General features: G+C 47.9%; 2 protein-coding genes across 3 annotated transcripts in view; one reads left to right on the top strand and one right to left on the bottom strand.

Moving 5' to 3' along the window:
- The window catches only part of LOC149360685 (uncharacterized), a 6,354-nt gene extending 2,303 nt beyond the window's left edge, over positions 1-4,051 (top strand). Inside the window, exon 2 of the mRNA XM_089567893.1 lies at positions 3,483-4,051. Within this exon, the coding sequence (XP_089424019.1) occupies positions 3,483-4,051 (569 nt within the window). The remainder of the gene's footprint in view (positions 1-3,482) is intronic.
- Positions 1-11,782, bottom strand: part of LOC149360683 (uncharacterized) — an 85,509-nt gene that overhangs the window by 68,046 nt on the left and 5,681 nt on the right. The window lies entirely within an intron of this gene.

Raw genomic sequence — 11,782 nt, 5'->3', positions numbered from 1 at the left:
CTCATCACTTGGCAGTAGCGACGACGCACAGAAAACAACGCCTAACGCTCCGTTTGCCCGATTCCGCAGGTCGTTCCCGCTCCTTTGCAACGACAGTTTCTAGCCGACCGAGCAGTCCCCCCGCTTGGACGCGCTGCCCTTTACCGGACAACCGGCACTAGGGGACGTAATCGTCAACGACGAGGGGCGTCTGCTAACACCGGCAGGAGTGACGTACCGAAACCCGGCTATAAAACCGCTATCGCTGGCTACCATCATCACTTGGCAGTAGCGACGACGCACGGAAAACAACGCCTAACGCTCCGTTTGCCCGGTTCCGCAGGTTAGTGCTTGGCATTTACACATCGAAATTTTGAATTTCTTGTCCGTCCCTGCTGCTGCCAACTGGTGTGTGCCCTGTTGTTATGAAATTGTCAAAAGACACGGCAAAAGTAAAGGATGAAATGCGAGCCGATCTGTCAAAGTTGAAAGAAGAGATAAAGCAGGAACTCAAAGCGTCACAAGAATCTGTCGAACGAAACCTGCGCAATGAAATCGAAATAGTTCGCAATGAGCAAACTGAGATGATTAAGAGCATTGACCACGCGCATGCTGAAATTGAGTATCTAGAAAGGGAACTAAAAAATTAAAAGGAAAAGAACGCCAAGTTGGAGCAAGTAACCAACGAATTGAGCGTGACGTGTGCTGCTCTGAGCGTGACGTGTGCTGATCATGCGGAACAGTATTCACGAAGGTCGAAAATTGAAATGAAAGGTGTCCTGAAGCAAGAGGAGGAAAATGTTCTTAATATTGTTACAAACCTTGGAGATGCTATTCATGAACCTATCACTGAGTCGGACGTAGGGTGTTGCCACCGAGTGCCCACTCGTGACCCTAATAATCCACACATTGTTGTTCAGTTTAAATCCCGTGTGAAAAGGGACGCAGTGCTGGAAAGGGCGAAAAACGTACGTCTGACAAATGAGGACATCAGTGTAGATTGTTCTTTACCAACTTCACCACAGATTTATGTAAATGAACACTTAACACCAGACAACAAAAGGCTTCCGGGCGCTGCGATTGCGAGAAAGAAGCAGGTCTCGTGGAAACATGTATGGACGAGGAACGGCACTATTTTAGCCCGCCAAACTGAGGATTCTTCGGTGGTTCATATTTACTCACAAGCAGGCTTATCGAAGATGAATTAGAGACACCGTAAAGCAGCACACGTGGAAATGGCTCTTCTAAAATTGCCAATGGAGGAATCGCCACTTTTCACACCTTCACAGCTCAACGCATATTTTTCCGAAAACAAAGACAAATGCTGCAATATCATACATATGAATATGCAATCGGCCGTAAATAAAGCTGACCAACTAACATACTTTTTATGGAACTAAACCTGTCCCTTCGATGTCATTCTACTGACGGAAACATGACGTTGACGTCATCCATCTTCCCGGGTACAGACCATTTTTTCTTAATCGTACTACAAGGTGGGGCGGAGGTGTAGCAATGCTGATCAAAGAAAACAATTCCTGTGACATTTTATCTGATCACTGCTTAAGTGACGATGAGATAGAAATGCTGACAGTTAGGTATGGCTGTCAAGCTTTCTCGTTGTTTATCGTCCCCCGCATGACAATATAGCCAATTTTTTTTTTGGCAGCTTCGAGCACGAGTTATCTTTTCTTTCTGAAAACTTCTTGGCGTGCATCGGGGGCGATTTGAACATAGATATGAGCACAAACAGTTCAGTGCAAGAGCGCATGTTAGTCACCATACAAACAGCTGGCTTCCAAAATAAAATCCGTGGATCTACACGTGTTACCTCACATTCTTCTTCTTCTTTGGATTTACTGATCCCCAATCGCGAGGATGCGCCATTTGCAAGTCGTATTGCGACATACATTAGCGACCATCTTCCTATCTTCGTCAGTCTTCAAAAAGAACCTTTCGCCAAGACAGCCTTGAAAGCCCGTCGACAGCTACTTTCCCAACGCCGCCTTGACCATTTTAGGAACAGTATTTCACTTGTGAACTGGAATATTCCAGCAAACAGCAACCGATGAATCATACAATGAGCTCCTTCGGCCTTTTCTCCCAGTTTATAATGAGTGTTTCTCTATCATTGAGATAAAACCTTCAAAAAAGCACGAAAGCCATGGATGACTGCTCGATTGGTACGACTGGTAAAAAAGAAACATAAGCTCTTCGAGACTTTCATAGAAAGTAGAGCCCCCGCTTTGTTAGCCACTTATAAGTCGCTAAGGAACCGCTTAAATAACGAAATTAAATCATCCAGGACTGCCTACTATAATAAGTTGTTTAATGCGCATCTCTCCGACCGCCCGAAAAAAAAGTGGAGACGCCTAAATATTCTGCTAAATCGAAATAACCAACATCAGCACCTCGCGAGCCTAGTTATGCATGGCAAGGAAATCGCTGGGCCGTCCCTTGCAAATGCCTTCAACCAATATTTCACTGAAGTTGGAAGCAGTCAGTACAATCCAGGTATGTCTAGATTTTTGGGCGACAGGCTAAACGAATCGATGTTTCTTGAACCAACCGACGAAGCTGAGATTAACTCAGGGTGCAAAAGTTTAAAGAACACGACAAGTCTTGACCCAAGTAATATTCAAAGTTTACCTGTAAAATACGTACTACCTTTCATCGTGCCATGCCTCACACATATTTAGAATACCGCGCTCCGCATAGGGCATTTTCCCGCTGCTATGCAGGTGGCAAAATTGGTGGTTATTTATAAAAAAGGCGATAAAAACGTTCTAGGAAATTACAGGCCAATATCTGTACTACCTTTTTTCTCTAAGGGGCTAGAGCGAATAATGCATCGACGTCACTACAATTTCCTACAGAAGCACTATGTAATAGCCAACTGCCAGTATGGATTCACAAAGCATAGATCAACTGAGCATGCTCTGCTTGATCAAAAAGAATACATATTAAATAACTTCAAGCTCAACACCCCACCGTAGGCGTCTTTGTAGACTTTAGCAAAGCATTCGACACACTGAATCACGAAACTCTATTTAAAAAACTCGACAACTACGGTATACGTGGCCACGCCCTCTGTCTCATTCGATCGTATTTCAGTGCTGGTCGCCAGTATGTCGCTTTCAATCACTGCTCTTCGGACTTGTTAGCAATCACAAACGGCGTGCCCCAGGGAAGCCTTTTGGGGCCGCTCCTATTCAACATATATATTAATGACGTATGCAACATCAGTAATTTAGTTAACTACATCATATATGCTGACGACACCAGTCTATTTTTGTCCTCCCCTGACATCAAAGAACTAACAAGCACCGCAAATACAGTTTTGTCATCATTATCTGAGTGGTCATCGTTGAATTCATTAAAATAAACAAACTAGAACTAAAGCTTTATTGTTCAATCCGAAGGGGCAGCATATAGGCAGTGTGCCACCAATCTATTTCGACAACGCCCCCACTGAGTACGTAAAATCTTCACATTACTCGGAGTGGTATTTACTGCTACTGTGTCGTGGGACGCCCATGTAAGCAAAGTGTGCCTATCTCTTTCCAGATATATTGGAATAATTTCGCGGAATAAACATATTCTACCCGCCAAAACTAAGCTGAATCTGTACTACGCGTTCTTTTATTCTTGTGTATCATATTGCTTCCTTGTATGGGGACAAACCACAGCATCTAACGTCCAGAAGCTTCTAGTACTGCAAAAAAGAATACTTCGCGTAATTTCTAATGTACCGTATGATGCTCCGACACGTCCTATCTACCAGCAATACAGAATGATACCCGTAACAAGAATGTTCGATTACAGGTTTGCATCATTCTATAAAAAAGTAATAGCCGAAGACAACACATTTTTTTCTAGCATTCTGACACTTACACTACATCGCACACCGTATATGACACGACAGCGTATGATCTATTCGTTACCACGATGCAGAAAAACCTATGGCTTTTCCACACTAAAATACATACTTCCGAAATACTTGAACACGCCATTTTATGACACGTTGCACAGCATGTCTGTCTCGGCTATTCGAAATGTGTTTGCAAGCTAGGTCCCACAGTATGTGTACCCATTTATAGAACGTTATTGCATTGAACCGTAAATGTTGTGTAAAACCTTTACTCTGTTGTGCGGAAATACTGTTTGTCCATGCAAAATAAAAAAAAAAGTTTCCTTTCATGCATCTATTTAAAAAAAAAAAAAGTTTCTTTTTATGCACGTATTTAAAAAAATGTTTCCTTTTATGCATGTATTTACACGCCTTGTCTTTCCATGTACCTTGCGTTGTTACAAGTGTATCAAGTAACCATCATAGTCGCTACCAAACTGCCTCTTTGTAGGGGTGTTGAGGCTTGTCAAGCGGTCGTAATGGCTACTTTTTTCTTGCCGCCCTCAGTTTTTGCAAAAAAAGCTGAAATAAAGTGATTGATTGATATACGCCAGCTTCTGGTCATTCCTCCACTACCTCGGAACATGGAACCATATTTCCACGCTGAACGTCGTGCAGAGAGAGCCAAATCATTAGCCAAACGCTTTCTTAATGATACCTCTGTGGTATATGTAGATGCACCAGATTCTTCGGCTGACAAGATGGTAGCTGTGGTCACCACAGGACGTGGTACACTCATAACTGGGAGCACTATACGCACTAAGCACACATATGTTGGGGAAAAAAAAGGCCATTGCTCTAGCCCTTCTAGCATACTCGGCAGAAACCGTTGTCAGCGACTCAAAATTGGCGATACGTAACTACACGTTTAGAGGAATCTCCCCACAAGCAGCACGGATCCTGCTAAATTATCAGCACACGCGGCGCATTCGCCTAATCTGGACGCCTGCTCATGCCTCCCTTGCTGGTAATGAGGCGGCTCATAACCTAGCTCGAGAACTGTCCCGCCGAGCTGGGTCGTGCAGCCCGCACACCCTATACTCCGGCAAGGACAGGTTGTTTTCTTACAGAGATATCCTGCAGCACTACAGGCTCGCAAGACTCAGATTCCCTCCAGCAGATAAAACACTCTCCAAGCAACAGGCCAAAGCCTGTCGTAAACTTCAAACTAACACCTATCCAAGTCCCCAATTGTGTAGCTTCTATTCGGAAGGACTCTACTCAGACAAATGCAAAAATTGTGATATGAAAGCCAATCTAAATCATATGATCTGGAACTGCCCTCAGTCCCTACCCGAGAGTCAGTTCATTACCGACTCTGCTCATTGGGAGGCTCTATTGCTCAGCCCCGACCCGGGGACACAGATCAAGCTCCTCCAGCTGGCTGAAGACGCCGCCGCTGCCCGAGAGATAGCGGCCGCCGTTTAAGCGGGGGGCGACTTCGTGTCGCTCCTCTCCATCCGCTGGAAATAAAGTTTCTCCACCACCACCACCACCGCCGAGATATGTGAGACAGATACTGCGCCATTTCCTTTCCTCAAAAACCAATTTATTTAATTTTTGCTGAGGTTTATTGTATATTAAAAATAGAAATTCTCTCATCTCTTCAAGACTGGTGGAGTTTTTTTGGCTATTTCAGGAAAAAAGAACCTGAAATAAAGATTTTTGGTTTATAATTGAGGGGAATTTCTGTAACGGCATGAAACATGTCTGACTGAAAGCATAAATGATGCTAACTAGTCTAATTTGTAGCTACCCCAAACCGACTGCTTGGGAGAAGTTGAGAGAGGGCGACGAAGACTGGCTCTGCATGCGGACGATGTTGCCTTCGGCGCGCGCCGATCTCGCTTGGAGAAGAAAGGAGGGCGCGCGAGAAGCTAGCCGCAACAGGCTACAACAACAACAACAACAACAACAACAACAACGACTTAAAGCCATGCCACCAAGGCAACAACAACAACAACTTAAAGCTGCCTTGTGGACATCATGGACTTGCCCAGTTCCTCGGTAACATTTCCTCAGACGGTATAGTGGCGTGCACTGTATAGGGCGTGCACCCTTAGCGATTTAAGGCGCTCAAAAAGATCCGAAAAAGACAGAAATGACGCTGTCACCGCGAGATGTGATAACGAGGGGTGCCGAAACCTCCGGGAGGATATGTGCATTCACTGAGTCGATATTAAGCCTGCCAAAGATATAGCTGCTGTTCAGCTAGTCATACGTACTGCCATGGTTAGTAATTTACACTGGTCGCACTTCGAGGCATTAGACTTGCTTAGTTATTGGCCCGGCCAGAGGAACATCCAGTGCTGGCCCCATGGCAGGTCTTTTAACTGATGCTTAAAATTTATGCTTTGCGTTGGACCTGTTTCCGCGCTTTGCATTTTACGGTTATTCAGTAGGGTTAGAACCGACCTCTCGTGTTCATAAGCTTGACATGCGTGCTTTAACTACTCCAAAGTCATTTTACGCTCGTCATTTTAGTACCGCACAACTTTATCTCCCCTTGAGAACTCTGTACCCTTGTGCCTAGATTTATTTACATTAATGTACAGGCAAAAACTACGAAAACGGGAGCGACATTCTGTGCCCGTTTAGCAAGCGCAATCCAGCTTCTTCGCCTGCTATGCTGCATACGCACCGTCAGTTAACTGTAGCTCTTCGAAGAGCGGGAACGCCCCCTCTGGCACGGTATAAGGTGCAGCGGTAAACGATCCCGGGCTTCAGTGCTGCTTAAGCGAATAACGGCTGTTTACGACGTTTTTAAGCGGCTAGAATTAAGCGACAGAATAAGCCGTATACTACACAAGCCTGAAAACCAGGATACGAATGATTATTCCAGCGGAACAACATAGCTTTGCGCCTGCTGTCGATGGCCCCCGCATATGTAGGGGAGAGAGTGGGGCAAAACGCTACACTTTGTTGCTTAGCGCCACTTGGCTTCTGAGCAAACGCTAAAATTAACTTGATATTTGGGTAGTACGCTCTTTCACATGCCCACTGCAGGTGGCTTCAAGGTTTACCAGACTAGTTGCACCTATGCAGAGAAAAAAATTCCGGAGTGAGCCATGGTGAACGAGAAATCTGTCTAAAATCTCGAAATTCCGCATGCTAGATTTTTCAAAAATGTGCCCCTTAATCAACCTGGCATGCTAGATTACCGCAGGTATTTCAATAACGTAATTTGATCGTATCTTATGTGAAGTTAGTTTTCGCGTGTCGAATATGAGATAATTAATTTAAGAGCAGGCTACGTGTGGGGCAAACCACCAGGCTGTGATGTGCTTCAGGGACAAAATGAGCTGGCCCATCAGCTCGCCCGCGACACACTTTTCCGGGCACCGTTGATCCCCTGGCCCAAGCCCTCGGAGGACAGTGGGAGACTCACCCTTCGCCGCACCATACGAGGTCTGTTAGAAAAGTATCCGACTTTATTTTTTTTTGCGAACACCTGATGGATATGAAACAAGCACGCTTGCATCACGTGACCTTGAACCTTCATGCGCATGCACGAATTTTTTCCCGCCTGCCGATAGCGTCAGTCGCTGGGACGCAGCATTTGAGTGAGGCGGTGCGCAGTGCTCGCGTCGGTTTTTTATTGCAAGGAAAATAGCGCAGTGACAGGAGCAGCGCTACTGCATCAAATTTTGCCATAAACTGGGCGACAGCCAAGTGGAAACCATTCGGAATATTCAGACGGCTTTCGGTGACGATGCTATGAGCAGTACACAGATTAAGCAGTGGTACAATTGATTTAAAGAAGGCCGCACATCGGTGGAAAGCGAGCCACGCTCCAATCGGCCATCAACATGCCGAAATGACCAGGTCATTGCCGAACTGAACGCTGTGGTGAAGCGGGACCGTCGCGTGACCATCCGAGAAATTGAGGAAGAGGTGGACATGAGAAATTTTTACGCACATTCCATTATCACCGAAGATTTGGCCATGGAGAGAGTTGCGGCGAAATTCGTGCCGAGAGAGAGAGAGAGAGAGAGAGAAACAACTTTATTGCCATAGATTGGAGGGATTTAGGGCAGGTGGGCTTGGTGGGGCCCCCAGGTGGGGGCGACTTCCTGGGCCCACGAAATGAGTGCCAGTTGGATGCTCTTGTCTGGCCTTTTGAGGAGTTGGTTCCATCCTTCTTCGGAGGGAGCTGGCAGTAAGGTTCGAGGGGGCGGATTTCCCGCGCAACCCCAGAGGATGTGTGCCTGGTTGGCGATTTCTCCCTGGTAACAATTTTGGCAGACGGGGTCATATTCCCCGTCTGTGATGAGTGAAAGTCTAGAATGGCTAAGGATGGAGTGCGTCTGCAAACGGCGGAGCAAGCTGGCTTGCGCTCGATTCAAGTCGGGGTGTGGAGGCGGGAACTGGCGTCTCATCTCTCTGTAGAGGTTGGTAATTTCGGCAAAGGTCTGGGGAGCCTCGGCAAGAGCGTCTGGGTCCGTGGGGCCGGCCGCCCGGTTGGTTAGTCCTCGGGCTAGTCGGTCGACCCCTTCGTTTCCAGAGTTTCCCGCGTGGGCGGGTACCCAGACCAGGTTGATCTTATGGTCGAGAGTGCAGCCGCGAATGATGCGTGCAGTGGGGTGGCAGATAAAACCTGCCGAGTAATTTTGTATCGCTCTTTTGGAGTCGCTTAGGACTGTGCGCGTACGTGGGTCAGCGATGGCCAGCGCGATGGCGGTTTCTTCTGCCGCTGTCGGAGAGTGAGCTACTACTGTGGCGGCGGTGACGAGAGTAGATTGTGGCGTGGTTGCACAAGCCACGTATGTGTTTGCACTTTGCCGTGCAGCATCTACGTATATTGCGTGTTCGTCGGCAAGGTATGTGGCATCTAGTGCTTGGGCTTTCAGCTGACGGCGCGTATCATGGCGGCCAGGTAGCATGTTTTTTGGGATTGGTTTTATAACTAGGCGGCTATAGACACCTATCGGAATGGGCGTCGTGGGGTGGACGTCGCCTATGGGGTTGATGTTGAGACGGCCAAGTATGAGCCGCCCGTGTTTAGTGCGGGAGAGGCGGTGGATTTGGGCGGTCTTGTGTGCCTCTATGAGTTCTGTGAGCGTGTTGTAGATGCCGAGTTGGAGGAGGTGCTGTGTGCTGGCGTACTGAGGTAGCCCCAGTGCCGCTTTGTACGCTGAACGTATAATGCTGTTCACAGCTTCCTCGTCCTTCCGGCGGAGGTGATAGTAGGGGTAGGAGTAGACTATCCTGCTAATGAGGAAAACTTGCGTGAGCCGACAGAGGTCATCCTCCTTCATACCTCTGCGGCGGGTGCTGATGCGGCGGATAAGGCCGTTGATCTGATTGGCTGTGGTGCGGAGGCGCTGAATGGCCTCCGAGTTTTGCGTGTTGTTCTGTATTAACATACCCAGAACGCGGATGGTGCGGACCGGAGGTATGGGATGTGTGTCGACTTCAAGCACAATAGGTTCTTGTGGGTCGGGGACTGGCAAGCGAACTCGTCTGTCCCTGATGACTAGTAATTCTGACTTCGTGGAGGAGCATGTGAGCCCGTTCGCCTGTACAAAGGACTGTACTTTATCGATCGCTGTTTGGAGGGAGTTTTGGATTTCCTCGTCAGAGCCAGAGTTGGTCCACAGGGTAATGTCGTCTGCATATATTGAGTGTTTAATGTGAGGTATCTCTTCCAGGAGCGGAGGGAGGCCTCTCATTGTAGTGTTGAAAAGGAACGGAGATAGGACTGCTCCTTGTGGTGTTCCTCGGGTGCCTAGTGTGATCTTCTCGCTGTGGAGGTCTGCAATGTGAAGTTCTGCTGTACGGTTATGAAGAAAGTCGGCGATGTAGTTGTAAGTGCGAGTGCCTACATTCATATGTGAGAGGTTTGCCAGGTGCCGAAGCTGCTCACGGTGGAGCAAAAGCAGCTTCGTGTTGAAGTCTCACAGGACATGCTGGATTCCGCAAACAGTGACCCCGACTTCATCAACATCATAATAACTGGTGACGAGTCTTGGGTGTACAGGTACGACCCGGAAACCAGATCCCAGTCGTCACAGTGGAAGCATTCCACGTCACCAAGGCTTTAGAAGGCCCGCCAAGTGCGCAGCAATGTGAAAGTGATGCTGACTGCTTTCTTTGACACCCTCTGTGTGGCAGACCACGAGTACGCACTCCACAGGGTCAAACAATGACCAAAGAGTGCTACAGGGATGTCCTTTGTTGCCTACGTGATGCTGTGCGGCGCAAGAACCAGGAGTTGAGGTCAACAGGAAAGTGGCGCATTCATCACGACAATGCTCCTGCACATGCCTCGCACTTGATTCAGACTTTCTTGGCGAAAACCCAGACTCCTGTAGTTCCACAGACTCCTTACTCTCCTGATATGTCCCCTACGATTTCTGGCTGGTTCCCAAAATCAAAAGGCCACTGAAAGGAGCGCGATTTCAGACAAGGAAGAACATTATGGCTGCAACGACAGCTGAGCTAAACTCCATTCCGAAAGGGGCCTTTTCGGAATACTTCCCAAAATGGCAGCACCACTAGGAGAAGTGTGTGGAGTCCCAAGTAGACTACTTTGAAGATGAGTAGGTTTGGAACGCTCCAGTTATGCAGGTTTTTTTTCTACGGCCAAAGGTCGGATACTTTTCTAACAGACCTCGTAAAAGAGGTCTACCTTGAGCTCCGCCTCGACAAACGCCTTTACCCTCCCCCTCACCCATCACTCACGGTGCCGGAGGCTCGCCTTCTTCGGCACATCCAAATGAATGCAGTTATCACCCCGTTTCGCCTCTTTCTCTATCGCTATCGATCAGACCCTTCCTGTCCCAACTGCCCCTGTATCTATGCAGACCTGGCCCATTGCCTCTTCTATTGCCCGGCTGCTCAGCAGTCGGGTTCCTTTCCCCCACCCTCTCTATCCATCACCACCTGGCTCGACTGGCTTGGCGCTGAAGGGGAAGAAGAACAGCGGCTTCTGGTCGCCCAGGCGGTCGACATGCTCGGCCTATAAATTATGGTCGAATAAAAGTATTTTACTACTACTACTACTAAATGTAATACTATATAAAGCTCTACTTATGGTGTCCCGCTCTCTAGAAGAATCTCAACGTAGAAAAAGAAAAAAAATAATGAATGCCTTGTGGCGCGCAGAAAAGCAGTAAAGAGCTCTGGACAGACTCAGGTAACCCAGGTGCCATATCATCAAACACTGTGCTGTTTACAAATGTGCCCGCCTCACAACAGTTAAAAAAACTCAAGGAGAACTTTGTTTACCTATAGTGCGGTGAGGCGAAAGGCTTAAGCGCGGTGTTGCTGCTTGTGTCACCGATGTGTGCTTAAGATGCTTCGCCTCTAAGAGTGGAACGCGACAGCGTCTTGTAACACTGCCTAGGAGTCCACAGAACGCCAACGCCCCAGTCCCCGAAGGTTAAACTAAATAAAGCAGCCTCTGGAAGTGAGGTCGCTTCTGAGCCCAAGAAAATATATCCTACATCGACGAAAACGCAAGGCCATACCGCAACTACGACGACAACACCGACGACGACGACGCGGCCAGAGTCGAAGCTTTTACCACCGCCCAGAGAAGTAACGTCGGAGTACGCCCACCGCAGCCTCACTGCTCGACGAAGCCGAGATCGTACGCCGAAGACCACGTGTAACACGAAAACGCGAACAGGTGACCTTGAAGTTACGGTCGACGGTCACGCGGTTACTGCCTTGGTCGACACGGGAGCTGACTACTCTGTCATGAGCGGGCCACTCGCTGTCTGACAAAGGAAAGTGACAACAACTTTGGATGGCCCGCTGATCCGCACCGCAGGTGGTAATCTTAATACGCCGTCAGGACGCTGCACCGCGAGAGTTACAGTAAATGGGCGAACCTATGCTAAAACCTTCCTGGTCCTACAGAAATACTCGCGAGACGTGATTTTGGAA

The sequence above is a fragment of the Amblyomma mixtum genome, chromosome 2, assembly GCF_055824585.1.
Source record: "Amblyomma mixtum isolate Tamu chromosome 2, ASM5582458v1, whole genome shotgun sequence".
NCBI lineage: Eukaryota > Metazoa > Arthropoda > Arachnida > Ixodida > Ixodidae > Amblyomma > Amblyomma mixtum.
The sequence above is the reverse complement of the archived record's forward strand: the minus strand, read 5'-3'. Positions and strand labels throughout refer to the sequence as shown.